Source organism: Myxocyprinus asiaticus, chromosome 1 (assembly GCF_019703515.2).
Source record: "Myxocyprinus asiaticus isolate MX2 ecotype Aquarium Trade chromosome 1, UBuf_Myxa_2, whole genome shotgun sequence".
Taxonomy (NCBI): Eukaryota; Metazoa; Chordata; class Actinopteri; order Cypriniformes; family Catostomidae; genus Myxocyprinus; species Myxocyprinus asiaticus.
Window position 1 is genome coordinate 45849309 of NC_059344.1, and position 17523 is coordinate 45866831.

Consider the following 17523-nt stretch of genomic DNA (forward strand, 5'->3'; position numbering starts at 1 on the left):
CAGAGGGAAACCTGATATCCTTTAGTCTGATGGGATCCATATTTGTGTTAACCTGCCGTCAGATCCCCGGTGAGGGGAGTTGTCTGAGGTCAACGCCTGACTAATTTTTAAACGGATCAGCTACACTAGACCAGATGGAGAAGGGCCTGGACCTAATAAAACTCACATCCTTAGAAAGTAACCGTTTCATTTTCCTGCTCCCCTCCTCGTGTCTACCTTGTCTGGAACTGTGGAGCACTGTAGAAATTTGTGTAGCACTGAAGAAAGTCAACTGAAATATGTTGTAGTATTTTTTGGAACATTTATTCTGAGAGAGACAGAAAGTGAAGGCAAGAGTTAGGGAGAAAGAGAAAAAGAGATTGAGAAGAATGCAATTTAGAAATTTATTAGACATTTTGGCAGGGTGTAGAAGGTTGATTTTCATGAAACCTGTTAAGAAAATGCCCTGGTCCTATTTTACTTCCAAATCAAAAGAATCAAATAAGAAATTAAAAGGATATTTTGCTTATAGAAAAGCAAGCCTATTTATAGTGGGCCATTAAGATTATTTATTTATTTTTTCTTTACATTGTGACAGTTACAAAGATTTCACCCCCAATTCTCATCACTGAAAAAAAAAATAAAAAAAAAAAAATAAAAAAGATGATACTTCCACAGATTGTGGAAAATAAATAAATAAATATGATTTATTGTTAGAACTGAAAAGTATTCTTACATCATAGTACAGTATTTCTTTGGCATGGCCTTTCATTTTTTCTGATTTTAATGTAAAAAAATAATTGTAAAACAGCATCTTTTGTTTTTTTACTCTAAAACAGTAAACAAAAATGGCTGTGTTGCGGTAATGGGCGTCATCATTGAGCACAATGGGAATTGTAAAGTAAAATGTCCGGATGTGTTATGGTAATGAGAAATAGGGGGTAAAATGTGCTTAAGTGTCCTGAAAATAATGTCACAATGCACATCTTAATGGACATAAATGTAAGCTTCTTCTTCTTCTTCTTCTTCTTCTTATGCAAACACTTTAATATTTTTATTTGTTTTATTGGATATATATATATATATATATATATATATATATATATATATATATATATATATATATATATATATATAATAACATATAAATACAGTATATGAATATGGTAATGAATCAGTTCCATGGTATTACCTGTAACTACAGTAGACGTTGAAACTGTTACCATCACTGAACCATGTTATTACCGTAGTACTGATATATTATAAGGATACACAGTACTAAACAGACCTATATTTATATCTTGCCTTCATATTGCCTCGCTACCTTTCAGCACATTGCTGTTGATCCATCTCATCCTCCTGTGCTGGCATCATATTGCACAAGTGTGTGTATGTAGCTGGTGTGTTTAAGAAGGCTACGCGGCTGGGTTGCTGTGTGCCAGCACTTGTAGCCAGGCAGATGGTGACCTGTGGTTGAACCTCTCCTTTCTCTCATTTGATCAGCTGGATTTCATTTGGCCTGCATGCTGAGGACTAACTCCAGGAGAGCCGCAATTCTTTCTTCCTACCACCAGATGGCGATATTAACCAGCTTATAATACCAACCGTATGTTGAAGAGGAATGGAGGCCTTATTTTCGAACATTAACACATGACAGAGAAAAAAAGATTATAATTAAAATATGGAAATTAAATGAGTAAATCTTGACAGAAATGACAGGGGGTGGTGGTGCATACATTTTAAATGTTAGATGTTATATTTTTATTCAGCCATAGAGTTGCATGAATGTGTTTCATGTCTGTTCATCCGATATCTTGTCATTAGAGCCAACTTAATGATATCTGAGAGAAAAAGGCATTGTCTGCAGAGTGTCTCTTCCCATTTTCAATCTGCAGTCAATCTGCAATCAATCTTATCAGACATTCTTTGACAGCCTTTTCACATTTTTACAATTTTTACGCACTCTTCCTCTCTCATTCACACTCGCACAGACAACAGTCATCTATTTGGAGAGCTCTCTGTGAATACCCAGTGTCTGGATACACTGTGTCATAATGTTCATCATCAGCGTGCACGTACAGTCTCACACACATACACACATCTTAACAAGAGTGTGCGTGTGTGTTCATGTTTCTGTGTGTGTGTGTGTTTGCTCAGCTCTCAGGCAGGGTCTTATGAATCGATGATCATGTGATATAAGAGAGATAGATGGCTTGGAGCTCCATCTTGTCTCCTCTAATTGTAAAATATTAGTTACATTAGACTGTGTTGGGTGATTAATGGAACTTATTTGGAGGTGGCCCTTTCTGGCCCTCCCCCCATCGAAAGTCTTCTCCACTGACTCCTCTGAACTGAGGGATTTCTCTTACGGCAGACAAATAGGTCCTGGAGAGAAATATAAACAGAAAGTAAGGACATGATGAGAGAGGGAAATGGAGGTGGAGAAGGAAACTTCAACAGATAGAGAAAGAGAAGGGAGAGTTGTGAAGGAAACAAGCAAATATTCCATTACATTGTGTAGCAAAATTACTGCCAGCAAACACAAAACCAATTGTGTCGGTAAACAACAGTTATTCTAAGGTACATTTCTCTCACTGGGTATCAGATAAGGCTCATTGTAAACCTTAAAGGTGTGCTCAGTCATTTTTGCTTATATTGCGCTGGCCCATATGTCAGTTGTCTTGGACTCATACTGACACCTAGCAGTGTGGATGCAGCAACACGTAAAAGGTTTTCAGTTACTGATACTATTGCAGAAATACACTATTCACAGTCAGCCATGATTAATTTATTTTGTGAGACAAAATGTCCAATAATAGAAGGGTTATCAAAAAAAAAAAAAAAAAAAAAAGGGACTAGTTTTCTGTTAGTCCCTATGAAGCGACCTGCTCCTTGTACAATAAAATAGCTTTTATAAGGCTACTGATATGACTGTAGTCTTCATCTCATGTGAGAGTACTGTTTAAAAATATTCTTTTTTTTATGCATAAAACCTTTTAAAAAGGGAACTTAATGACTGATTGCACCCTTAAAGGAATAGTTTGCCCAAAATGTCTATGACTTTCTTTCATTTGCTGAACACAAATAAAGATTTTTAGAAGGATATATCAGCTTTTTTGGTCCATTCAATGTAAGTGAATAGTGACCAAATATTTGAAGCTGAAACAAAGCACAGAAAGGCATCATAAAAGTTCTCCACAAGACTCCAGTGGTTTAGTCCATGTCTTCAGAAATGTTATGATAGGTGTGGATGAGAAACAGATCAATATTTAGAGGAATAGTTCGACCCAAAATTTAAATTCTCTCATCATTTACTCACCCTCATGCCATCCCAAATGTGTATGACTTACTTTATTCTGCAGAACACAAATGAAGATTTTTAGGAGAATATCTCTGTAGGTCCATACAATGCAAGTGAATGGTGATCAGACCTTTGTAGCTCCAAAAATCACATAAAGGAAACAGGAGTAATCCATATAACTTCAGTGGTTAAATCCATATCTTCAGAAGCGATATAATAGGTGTGGTTGAGAAACAGATAAAAATGTTCTTTTTTTTAACCTAAATCTCCACTTTCACTTTTACATTTGAAAGTCAATTGTGGTGTCCATTTAGATTCACTTTCAGATCTGAAAGTTAAAGTGGAGATTTAGATTAAAAAAAATACTTTTGTTGTGTTTCTCACCCACACCTATTACAGTATATAGTTTCTGAATATATGAATTTAAACACTGGAGTCATATGGATTACTTTCATGTATCCTTTATGTGATTTTTGGAGCTACAAAGGTCTGATCACCATACACTTGCATTGTATGAATCTACAGAGGTATTTTTCAAAAAAATATTTGTTTGTGTTCTGCTGAAGAAAGAAAGTCATACACATCTGGTATGGCATGAGGGTGAATAAATGATAAGAGAATTTTCATTTTTTGTGAACTATCCCTTTAAGTCCTTTTAACTATAAATTATCCTCGCTGTCCAGTAGGTGGCGATATGCACAAAGAATGCAAATCCCCAAAAACAAAATAAGAAGAATGTGAAAGTGGAGATTTATAGAAAAAACATTTAAATATTGATCAGAGCTGAGATATTCTTCTTAAAATCTTCATTTGTGTTCTGCTGAAGAAAGTCATATACATCTTGAATGGCATGAGGGCGAGTAAATGATGAGAGAAGTATACAATTATATACCTGCATTGAGTCAGCCCTCATCGATAATTCTACACTTTCATGGGAATAGATCAGTATTGGTATATGAAGGCATGGGTTCCTATCAGAGCAGGATCAATGTTGACTGGAAACAGTAGGGAATATTATTGATATCTGGGAAGATAAGCACTTAGCCCTGCTGGAGGTCCAGGACTGCGCTTTGCCCCACTCTTCTCAGCCAGCCATTAGAAAGCCATGGATCATGTTATAGCCAGCAGAGCAGCACCTGCTGACCCAGTACTGGAGCTTAGTTCACCCACAAACACCTTAATTCTTCTCAGTTGTTCATATCAGTTTATCTAGCTCCTTTGTCCTGGTGCTCATTGGGAAATAAATGTTTTGATTAACTTTTAATTGCCGTGGAGGCCTTGAGGAGCTCCTGGTCTACTAGAACTCATTTACAATATCATGTAAATTATATGGTTGAAGAGTCCGGGAGTGTTGTAACACATTTTGTGTCTGCAACTCAGTGTTTTTGTGTATGTGTTTGTCTGTGTGTGTCTCAATATTTGATATAATATTCCCATACTTGTCTGCTACAGAAGTAGTCTCTAACTTATCCCTAAACTTTGTAAATTATGTCAAGTACAAAGAGTGCTGTTCTTACAACCTTACCCAGAACTGGGATGAGTTGTAACATTGTTTGAATACATAGAAGTTTTACATTCTGTGTGTGGATTTATTATGGTAATCAAATTGCTAAAAAGAATTGATCTGCCATCCACCATAACCTTCTTAAACCCAATTTAACTTTAAACACTTTAATTCAAACAATAAACTAATAATCCTTACACTTGAATGGTTACTGGTAGTTGTGTAAGATGTAAACTATTATGAAGAAAAAAAAAATAATGTGTTTGTATTTTTTTATTTTCTTAATAGTTTGAATATTTTATTTGAATATTTTAATTCAAAATGATAGACATTAAAAGGAACATTGTGATGAAAAAATCCAAATATCAAATAAATACGATATGGTAATCAAATGGCATCTAATGACCATGGAACTGCCATTTGAAATCACTCCTAAACCAGTATATATATTTTTAAATGATAGTGACATGTTTTTATTTGCTATGACCACTTTCAGAGTTTGAGACCAATCAGTTAGGAGCTGGTCTCTTTTCTTTCTCTTTCACACATGCACACACACACTGGTAGACTGGTAGTTTATTATGTGTCTGCAGTGACAGCTCAGCACTAGAATATGCAGCAATATGCTCTATAGGGAGAGCGAGAAGTGTGCAGTACAGCAGATGAGTACTCATGAACTCTTCCTCCCCTGGCCACACAGATACCCACACACAGACACACAGTCCTGCTGAGACTGCCTGACACATCACTCTCATGATGTATATACTGCCTTTTACCCATGAGCCTTTCTAACTCTTGGCCAATCACAGAGCTCTATGTAAGCCCTCGCCAGCACCTCTCGTACACTGTCAGTGAAGGAAGTGTTATATTATCTAAAAAATCTTCCCCTAAAACTTTCTCTGTGCAGTTACTCACATGTCCACAAGGAAAAACAAAAATGAAATGCCCCAGAATACTTCAAAGAATTCCTTTTGTTCATAAAATAGAGAACAGAAGCAAACTTAAGAAGATCGAATGGAGTTATAGTGGCAGACAGGTTGGGAAATGTATGGCAGAGGGAAAGAGAGAATTTTTGCGAATGTATTAAGAGGTACTTCTGGAGCAGCAGTTAGTAATCTAGTTCAGTGTTTAACATGGGAGCTGATGGGAGCTTTTAGAGTTTGCCTTTAATACCTCCACACACACACACACACACACACACAACAGTTCCTTCTTCCTCTGTTTTGTTTTGTGAAGGTTTTTTTTTTTTCTTTTTTTTTCTGAAGGTGTGAGGTGGGTTTTGAATCTTCCTCAGCAAGGTATTGGGAGCAGGTGGGGAGAGATAGTGCATGGCGCACTAATGTTGCGGAGGGATTTGGGTGTTTGGAAGCTCTCTTTGCTGAGTAATCTCCCAGTCTTTACAACATGCAGGTTATTACTGGCCGACAGATGGTACATCACTTTTTACTGCTCACAGCTTCTGTGGCTTGCGTTCTCCCCAGACACACACTCCCTCTGTTTTTCTTTATCTCTTCCTTCTTTTCCATATAGGTGACACTCAAACACACATACAGTGGGCAGTGGTGGCTTGGCGGTTAAGGCTCTGGGTTACTGACTAGATGGTCAGGGGTTCAAGCCCCAACACTGCCACGATGCCACCGTTGGGCCCTTGAGCAAGGCCCTTGACCCCATCTGCTCAAGGGGCGCTGTATCATGGCTGACCCTGTGCTCTGACCCCAGCTTGGCTGGGATATGTGAAAAAAAAGAATTTCACTGTATATGTGCAAATGTATAATGTGTGATAAATAAATAAAATTATAATTATAATTATTAAATTACATACACTCACTGGAGGAAAGTTTCGACTCAGTTACAAACACACGCATATTCTACATGTGCTTCGCAAGTGTACTTAGATTGCACACACCCAGAAAATCCTGTGACAAAAACATACCATCCCTGCAGGTATAGATTCATTAGAGATGCTTTGAAATATCACAATGGCTTAGAGTGTATTTTTATCTTTTAAGCGCACTTTGTTTAGCTAAGAGAAATGCATTATAGATTGAAGTACAGAAATCAGTTTGGCATACAGGGTGAGAGTTTGAGTCAGATAGTGATCTCTGGGCCAGTTTTGCGTTCAACCAAAAATATATGTACTAAAACAAACCTCATATTAAACGTGACCCCTGAGTGGAAGCGTTTAGCATAGTTCAGTACTGAATCAGGTGACCTCATCCATACATGCAGTGTAAGTTGAAATGATATGAGCGTTTAAACCCTTAATCACCCATAGAGCGGAAGTCTCTCTCTCTCTCTCCTTCAGTATTCCTATCTCTCTCATTCTCAGGCTAGAGTTACTCACAGTTAGCATCTGAAAGTCATTAGAGGCTCTGCAGTCTGTCAGGTGCCAGCTCAAACACACACATATGCTGTGTGTCAAAAATGTAATGATTTTGATTTTGATTTGACATGCATGTATAGATGCACACAAACACCCCATCGAACACCATACACACAGTATACCCCCACAGAAGTCACACACATACAGAAACAGACATTTATGACATGCTCATGAGCTATTATTTTTCAAAGATGTGCCACATATACACAGGGACACATGCTGGAGTGTGTAAACACACACACACACACAGCAAAAGTGCTGAAGCTCTGCAGGTTCTTTCTGCTGTGTGGGGCAGGGGATTCGTCATGTGCTGATGAGCTGTTATAATAATATATGAGCAAATCACAAGCATTCTGCAAATTAATCATTTTTCCTCCTGAACACCCTTCACCCTCTCTCTCTTCCTCTCTGCCATACACACACGCACAAACTCACGTACACAAACAGTCTTTGTTGCTGTGCGCTGGAAAGTGTGACTTCTCACAGACAGAGGTGAGAGGCAGCACTCTCTCACAGATGGTAGCTCTGGCATCAGATGGAATTTATATAAGACTGATTTTGATTACATGCCAAAGCATCTCCATGTCTGCATGTGTGGGAGCATGTGTCTGCTTGCTTACATACCTCAACATGCAGCCATATTGTTCAAATGCATCTTGTTGTTTTCTTTGTGTCTTTGTTAGAATGCGTGTGTGTGTGTGATGCAATAAAAAAAAAAAAAGAGAATGAAAAGGACGTAAAAGAAGAGTAAGGGAGCAAGAGAAGGAGACACCACAAGAGGGAGTATTAAATGTGTTCTGGGAGAAGATGAAGAGGAATTGATACAGACTAGATACAATGATATTAACCCTGTGGGGTCTGAGGGTGTTTTGGGCCCTGGAGAAGTTTTGACATGCCTTGACATTTGTGCTTTTTTCAGTTGCTTAAAAACATATTAATGGCTAAAGTCTGATAACACTGTATTCAGTACAAACTGGGCTACAATAATATGTGAGCAACATGTATGTATATGTTTGTATTTTTGAGAAAATAACGTTTATGCATGGTTTTTGAAAAAACAAAAATTGTAAGTCACTGAAATAAGACCATATAACACATACTAAACATTTGTTCACAAGACTTTTGAGAACTGGATCTTGTAGCATTGAGTTTTTGCTACAAAAATGATGTGAAAACCATCCTCATTCATACAAAACAATATAGTCATTTAACTTTTGTAAGGCACTTTTAGTGTTAGAAAGGCCATATGCGAGGAGGCATGGATGATCATGAATATTGATGTGAATCACACCTGAGGAGACAAAGACCCCTCCCCTGAGAGAGAATGAATGTGAGGAGACTTAATGATTGAATGTATTATCTGACTATACATTTTCTTTACAAAAAGACTTTACTTAAAAACTTTAGACCTACACTACTGTTTAAAAGTTTATAGATCTGTAAGATTCTTTTTAATGTTTTTAAAAGGTCTCTTCTGCTCACCAAGGCTGCATTTATTTGATCCAAAATACAGCAAAAACAGTGATATTGTGAAATATATTTACAATTTAAAATAACTTTTCTATTTGAATATATTGTCAAATGCAATTTATTCCTGTGCTCAAAGCTGAATTTTCAGCATCATTACTGCAGTCTTCAGTGTCACATGATCCTTCAGAAATAATTATAATATGCTGATTTTCTAATATGGGCATATTTACAGCACATTTTACACATTTACACCCGAACAGATATTTGCAAGAACAAGCTACGTTGATGATAATGAGGCAGCATAAACACTAGTTAAAATATAATCTAAACATTCATATTATTTTTATATCAAATTACATATCATATTTATATCATACAGCATACAATTTAAATACCTGCTTTAGCTGAAACAACATTTAAATGTAACTAAAACGTGCCTATTAGGACATATTTCAAATTTCAATACTCTGAATCCTGGCTGGCAAGTCTGGAAATAGTCCAACTAGTAAAATATGTCCATGTTTATATAAAATAACATGTCAACTAATGTAAGTAAAACTAAATGACTTACTCATCCGGAATTGTATCCTCGGCTGGATCAAGTTGCTCTTCAAAATGCAAACGTTCCTCGTCAGATTCCCGCTCTTCTTCTGAGGAAAATGTGAACTCTTCGTCACTATCCAGGTGATTCCTCACCTGTGTAGCATGCCATCTTCCAAACGCGCAGGAAAGTGAATGAATCTGATGACGAAACTTGATGTTTTTTAAGGTATTGTTGTGGGGGCGTTTACCATTTGCATATTTGCACAGACCGCCTCAGCACATTACCATATGAATAGCACGCTCTGCTGGTGGGTGGGATCACATTAGCGAAAATGAGCTGAGCTAGGAGAAACTGTACATCGCTTTGTTTCATACAGATTACATTGCAGGAGAATATTTGTTTTAAATTTGAATTGTTTTATTTAAAAGTAGACATTTTAAGCTTTCTTTAGACATATGTTTCATGTTTGTGTGATAAATATTCGCGGAGTTTCAGTTCATTTTTGTGACGTGTTTCAGAAAGATGCTCGCGGAGACAGAGACAGCTGAAAACACACCCTGTTTATTTTCTTAATTTTACAAAAGCACAAGGTTTTGTTGTTTTTGTGAGTGTACACAAATAAAATTAGACCCTTTATAGTTTCTAATGATGTCTTACACTTATCAGTATGCCCAAAAATGACGGAGTATTTTAAGTTGTTTCCGCTGTTATGCAGAAAAAATCAAGCAGGACACGCTGGCGAGTCCGTCGACCCCAGAGGGTTAAGACAGTGGTATGTAAAGGCAGAAAATAAGTTAAGCGATTTGATAAATGTGAAAATGTTTTATTTTCTGTTTTCATGTTTGGCATGATGGATGTTGGGTGTGTGAGGGACAGTGATGGAGTGATATCGGGGAATTTGCAGGAAGTGAGTGTTGTCATTTGTTCTCCCTCCTCCTCTCCTTTGCCCTCTGATCTCCACATATGAGGCCTTCAGGGGTTAATTAGGCAGATGTGATAATGGCACACTGCTGAAAATAATAGAACTCTTTTTTTTCCTCTCTCTCTCTCTCTCTCTCTCTCTCTCTCTCTCTCTCGTTTTTTCTCCATTTTGAGAATATTTTTTAAAATGATGGGAAGTGGTAATAAAAATGTGATGAAACACACACATACACACCCACACAGGTCATTTCTGTGTGTCATTTAAAAAATGTAAAAATAAATTATGTGCTGAGGCTAATTTATATTTGTATGTTTGTTGGCCCCAAAAGATTAAAAGATTTATTAGCTATTGCTTACAAGTACACTGGAGTTTTCGCTCACACAAAACGGACAGTTTTGGGAATCAGAGCTAAAAAAAAAAAAAAAAAAAACCTTGTCAAATGGATTGACATACTGGGGAGGAAAAGTGAGAGTGAGAATGGAAAAATAAAAATCCAGTTCATGTCACTTGGCACCTCAGCTGACAATAGCAAGTAGAGTCTCATTCGCTGGGGAGCTTTCAAAAGAGAAATGAGAGAAAGAATCAGGGAATATCAAAGAAAAATAAATCATGTGGACATGCATAGTGTTTGCCACTCACATGTTTACCTAACTAAATTACATGCTATAGACATTTATTATTTTTAAGTAAAGCTATAATTACAGACTATTCTAAACCATACAGCTAAAAGAAAACATTTAGCTATTTTAGAACATTGTTTACTTTATTTTTGACAAATTTTTACGTTTACGGAAGGTTTTGTCAGATTAACCTAACTTCTAGTTAATACTGTCTCTAAAATATAGCAAGTCAACACACACAGACACCCTTTTTATTTTAATTATAAAAAGATTTTGTCACAAATTTTCACCCCAAAATTTACTCACCCTGTTGTTCCAAACCTATAGTCATTATTTATTTGTTTGTTTGTTTGTTTTAATTAATTAATTAATTTATTAATTAATGTATTATTATTATTATTATTATTATTATTATTATTATTATTATTATACTTCCTTGGGGGAAAATTAGATGTTGGGCAGAACATTCAAAAATGTTCCATGTGCCATGCACTTCATGTTCCATGGAAGAAAGAAAGTTGTACAGGTTTGGAACAATATGAGAGTGAGTAAATGATGACAGAACTTAGATTTTTGGGTAAACTATGCTTTTAAGAAATTCTTTAACCAGTTTGTTTAACCTAGTTTCCAAGTGATAGAATGTCATTACAAATATTTTTTTTAATATTTTACTGTATTTAAGAAACCATTTTTAGTCATGTGCCCCTCACAGGCATATCATAACATGTACATGTATACACACCCATGCCCAGGTTTTATGTAAGGAGTAATGGCTTCCTTACATGAAAGGGTCTATAACAAAGCAACAGCATAATCAAAAATTGTCATATTTGTGTATTGCTTTTGATTAAGAGAGATATGCCAGTAGAAAAGAGAAAAAATATTAATTTGAGGAAGATGTTAGCATGCTTCACTCTGGGTCAAACCCTTCACCACCACCTGAAAACAAACATGCTAAATACTTGTAGCATGGCACACACAGTATGACAGGTTGAAATCTTTGTGCATACAATCTCCAGTTCCCTTTGTCATTTGGTAACTTGCAATTGCTATCCAAAAGTGCCCCAATTAGTTTCTGTTTATGTAATCGAGACAGAGCTATCATTTGAAACGCTTAGAGAGGGTGTCCAATGTGTATATTTATTTGATATAAGAATAATGTGTCCTGGCACAGAACACCCCTCAAAATATGATACATTGTAGCCAATTATTTTGACCACCAAATAGGCACCCTGAAGGGGCAGTATTATCTCACTTTGAAAAGGAAGCTGGAGGAAGCTTTCCCAATGAATGCAGAGAGCTGAGACGGAGGTTACATATCAATAGGCTTTTATCTTTTGTGTTTCTCTATGAGCCCTGTTAATTTACCTGCGGCCCTGTCAGAGACACTGTAAGCATGACATTCACCTACGCATATTCCTTCTTTTTCTTTCTTTCTTGGGATTTGCTCAGTTGAACCCCACTATGACAATTTCAGGCTCACTCTGCATTTGCCTAAACAGCCGCCGCTTCAGGAAAAGCAACAAGATGGAGAGAAGAAAAGAAAGAAAGCTGACTTACAGTTGGTGACACTCTAGTTCGCTCTAAGTATAAAATGGCATGAGAATATTCTGCCTCTCAGACTTAGTGCAATGTAAGGGAGTGTGAAATTAAAGTGCATATAAATGAAATGGCCAGGATTGTGCATCGCCAGCTTGCTTATCAGACAACTGGAACATTGAAAGTTCTAAAACTTGTAGCAATCCCCTTTGTACCAAGGCCTCAGCAGACATTGTAGTATTCACAAGCCACTGAGACTCCAACGCCAAACACAAAGTGCTTATAAATCCTTCTTTTTTGTGCCACACACACATACACACAGAGAGACAACGGTGCACACACTCACTCTGAGGATGTGTACATTTTTCAAGTTACATCGAGTATACACCTTAAATGCAGTCGCTTTACATTCTCCGCACCAACGCAGCTGCTATTTTAAACCCTCATGTTAATTTGATTTAGTGCTTTTCAAATTGAATTGAGAAAAATGGAGAGCAAATGTACTGTTATTAATGTTCTAAAGTAGCACGTAGCTGAAAGTGCCTGGCTTTGCTCTAAGTGGATGGGCCCGATAAGAGAGCCAGATATGATAGGCACGTAATCTGTATTCCTCAAACAGACTTGTGTGGGCTATTAAGAGCCATTGTGTACAATGTGCAGATGATCAGATCCAATCTCTTAAACAGCTGTACTTGCTCCAGACTGAAAAGAGTACTTGCAAAGTTCTGTAGGATACCACACAAAGAAAACATCTTCATTTGAATAGCAAAGAATGTCCACAGTTTCAAATGGATCGAGGAAAAACTCATTATACATACTGATGAATCAAAAGATTAAATCTCTTTCAAAACTAGTTGTGAATGCAATTGAGAACCTTACAAATGTTTTACTTGATACATCCTTATGTGAGGGGCCCCTCACATTAAAGCAACCTGTTCTGATAGAATCATGTTATTATACCTACACCTACAACAATACATGCACTACGACAACAATAACTTTTGTTCGCTTTCACATTAGATTATTAAATCATTAACACTTACTTTTCACTCTGCTCCTCACACAATGTATCTTATGACATAACACTTACTGTAGTGATACATGTTAATTTTGCCGTACGTAACCAACTACATTTACAAGCTTATTCAAATGCAATTAAGTTTTGCAGTAGCTCAACTGATAAAGCGTTACACTTGTAATGCAAAAGACTGGCCAGGTAGACATTCAGTTCAGCACACGAGTCGGCACATGAGCTGAACGTGTCATAAAAGCACCACAAAATGACATGGTTGCTTCAGAAATTACAATTTTTATCTTACATTTGCTTTTTATGATATTATCAGTTAGGGTTAGGTTTAAGGTTTAGGGAAGAGAGGTAGGTAGGTTTTGTGGATTAAAAACTTGATAAGATTATTAACAGTGAAAACCTTATCAGTTTGGGAAAATATTTAACCTGCTTTTAGCACCACACTGTGTACATTACACCTTGGAACTTATCTTGGTCTGTATAAAAGGTCATTTTGCCAAAAATGTCGTCACAGTCACACAATTCTCATGAGATCAGACTGGATTAAAGGAATAGTTCTCACAAAAAAAAAAAAATTCTGCCATGACTCACACATCCCCATGTTGTTCCAATATATATATATATATATATATATATATATATACATGAAATTAACGTGAATAGTGTGAATAGTGTGAATAGCTGTCATTCTACCTAACATCTCATTTTATGTTCAACGAGGAAAGAAAGTCACATAGGTCTAGAACAAGGGTGATTAAATGTGGTTGAGTAAATGTGATGACAGAATGATGACAGAATTGACATTTTTGGATGAAATATACCTTTAAAATAAGCCATTCATTTGAAAGGATTCAAATGAATGATTTTGATCCAAATTCATGTGACTTTGATAAAGTACAGAGTGCTGGTGTGTCTATAATGATGTTGATTTCTCTCCCACACACAGGTCATGGAGGTCAGAGGCCATTCCAGTGCCGGTACTGCCCCTACAGCGCCTCTCAGAAAGGCAATCTGAAGACCCACGTGCTGTGTGTGCACCGCATGCCTTTTGACAACAGCCAATACCCTGACCGTCGCTTCAAACGCTCCCGCATAGACTCTGATATCTCTGGGAACACAGAGGATGGGAGCGCAGGGGAAGGTATTTCTGGTGATACTCCTCGCTCTCTCGAGTGAAACTACATAAAGCTTGATCCAGGGATTTCTAAAGACCTTCAGGGGTTTGAAGTGATGATGTAATGATTATCAAATGTTAGGACACCACATCATAAAAGCATTCCCATCGCATTATGCTTAAAGAAACACCCTTTTGAGGAACTGTCTCATACAGCTCCCAAAAAAATTAACTGTTATTCCATATTGTGTGCATCGAACTCCCAAATCCATTCACTACGGCCTCACTAGGTGTTTTCTGTGAAACACAGAATAGAGATGACGAAGCAGAGAAACCCAAATCCTGTTTCTGATGAGTCTGAAACTAAATACACAGCTCTTATTGGAATTTCCCAAATTGAGCATTGACGGGACATTACTGAAGAGAGAGAAAAAAATGACAACATTAAAAAAAGACTGTCATTAAATTCCTCAGAGTGACTTTTGTCCCAAAAATAATGCTTTTATCAGAAAAACGATCCGCGGCAATGATTTTGCGACTGTTGGAAGGGAAAGAAAAATGGAGGGGAGATGTTGAGCGCACCATTCAAGAACATGACACCGCCAGTGGCCATTTGCCCAACACCACTGACACACAGGGATGGATCGAGCGGACAGAGGGAAGTGGATGGTGAAATGGGGGTGGGGGGGACTTGGTGCCAGCCTGACTGGAGCTGTCATCACAGAGTAAATCAATTCAACCTCCTCCCACGAAGCTTCCATTCACCCCACCCCCTTCCCCATATCACCACTCCTCACTCTTTCACAACACATCAAGAGAAACCTTAGTCGCCTGTACTGCCAAGCCGCAGATAGGTCAGCCGAAGACCTGTCTGATGACTAGTAGCACTTCCTATCAGCATTCCTCCCTGCCTCTATTTCTCCCATGGAAAAAATAAAAAATCTATGATGGCCAATAACATTGCATAATTGTGGATAATATTATCTTTTTTTTTTTTTTTTTTTTTTTACACATTGTGGTGCAGTTTTAGAATATCATTTATAAGAGTATAACTTTTGGGGCAACACAAAGTGATGGGGAGATACATGAAATGTGCTTTATTTCCATTCAACGCTTCATAACAATGGAAAATGTATTTTTCATTGTTCTAGAATCTAAGCGGTGGACATTAGGTAAAGTGTGCAGATCTGCAGGGAGGTGGCCAGTACAGACTCTATTTACTGTAACTGCTTAGCAAGAGACTGAATGTGTTATATGTTAAGTGTGACTTGGATATAATATGAAGGAAGTCTAGCACTTTTGTGGGTTTATTTACTTGCAGCAGGACTATCTTCTTTATAGAGCTCCTGAGAAAAATGCATTATGAAGGAAAACTGTAGATATGAAATATATGGATAATCACTTTTACTGCTACCTGTCTGTCAGTAATCTAAACTTCAGGATTATTATTATTATTATAATAATTATTATTATTATTGTACTGTTTTTTTTTCTAAAAAAATATATATAAAAATACTGTATTTTGTAAAAAAAAATATATATTTGTATTTGTTTGAATAAGCCTTTTTTTTTTTTTTTTTTTTTTTTTTGCGATCATCATGGCCCCATTTTTTGTGCATTTGTTGTCCTTAATGTTCCTCTACTAAGAGATTAACAACACAGGCAGTTTGAATCATATGAAATCAAGCCTCTTAAAGAGCAAAATAAAGTGTATCAACTTTCATTGTACTTCCTTTTACTGAAGGCTAGCAGGGGTTAGAAGGTAAATAAGTATGGTGCTTTTTTGCTTGCTCGTGTAGGGGGTTAGAGATTCATGTGGGGTGGTGGGGGTGGGGGTGGGGGGTATTAATGTTTTGTGATTAACAGAAATTATCTGGACTTTAAGAAAGTCAATATCTTCCTGCTCAGCACAGGGAAGCTCAGCACTTAAACCCCAGGGCCTTACGGCAGCTCCATTCACGCCAAGAGGAGTTTAGGGAACTCACAAATACCCGCCACACTCCTCACTAAGCGCTAAACAAAAACATAAACCCTTATCAGAGCCCTAAGACCAGAATATCTCAAGAAAAAAAATAACTCAAAGTAAAAAAAAAATACAATAAATTGTAAATGATAGAAGTGATCTAGAAGTGGTTTGCGGAGATGTTACAAGTTCAGACTAACTGTAGAGGATCCATGCAATGGTTCTTTAAATCACCATAACCCAAGAAGATACTTAGGTCTTTTATTTTTGGTCTGTTTTTATTTGTATGGGATTTTTCTCTCTTCTTTTTTATTTTTATTTTTTTAGAATAGTTCTCACTGCCTTAAATCAAGTCAATAAATGTAATGCAACTGTTTTTATAAGCTCTATTGGGGGGGGGGGGGGGGGGATGGGGCTGACTGCATTGAGCTTTAGAAGTTTTAACGCACTACTGTTTTCTGGTGATTGTCAGTCGCTTGCTTTTCTTGTGTGTATGTATGTAAATGCACTCCCACCTAAGTTTATTAGAGTGAACAATAAATAATAATAAAAAAGAGTTAAAGAAAAAAAAAAATACATTCCATTCATTGCACTTTTTCCTCTGCTTTTTCCAGCATCTGTCTCATTGGATCATTTGGAGCTCTGTGACTGGCAATAATTCTGTTAATGACACTGGAAGATTGTTTTTTTGTTTTTTTCTTGCCATTCTTTGGATAGTGGTTGTCTATTCCATAGATTCAGGTGCTAATATGTTCATCATTACCTTTAACACCATAAAAAATAAAAATAAAAAAAACATGAAAATTTCCAACTTTTACTCCTCCATTAGAATCTGTAACAAGGTCATGTTCACCGATACAGTCTTGCATATTTTAGAACTCTACAATATTGTGCTTTTTGGGAAAAGTAAAGAAAAAGAAAATCATGTCTCTTTTCTTTCTCTGTATTATGTGATCATGAACATTATACTGTCCAACATTCCTAAATGAAGAATATGTCTATGTCCGAAAAGGTGCAGAGGAGGTTAGAGGATTATATTGCAACTTATATGCTTTTAACAAGTAGATGACTTGTTATTGTATTTAAGGATTATTACTGGTCATTATTTATTACCAAACATCTGTTGAAACAAAAAAAAAAAAATGTATTCTGATGAA

At 36.7% G+C, this 17523-nt stretch overlaps 1 protein-coding gene across 3 annotated transcripts in view; it reads left to right on the forward strand.

The window, feature by feature from the left end:
* LOC127446064 (zinc finger protein 536-like) overlaps positions 1–15341 on the forward strand; it is a 215967-nt gene extending 200626 nt beyond the window's left edge. For all 3 annotated transcript variants that reach the window (XM_051706705.1, XM_051706699.1, XM_051706715.1), the window contains one exon: positions 14236–15341. In XM_051706705.1, the coding sequence (XP_051562665.1) occupies positions 14236–14465 (230 nt within the window). In that variant the 3' untranslated portion in view covers positions 14466–15341. The remainder of the gene's footprint in view (positions 1–14235) is intronic.
* Positions 15342–17523: the final 2182 nt, after the last annotated feature.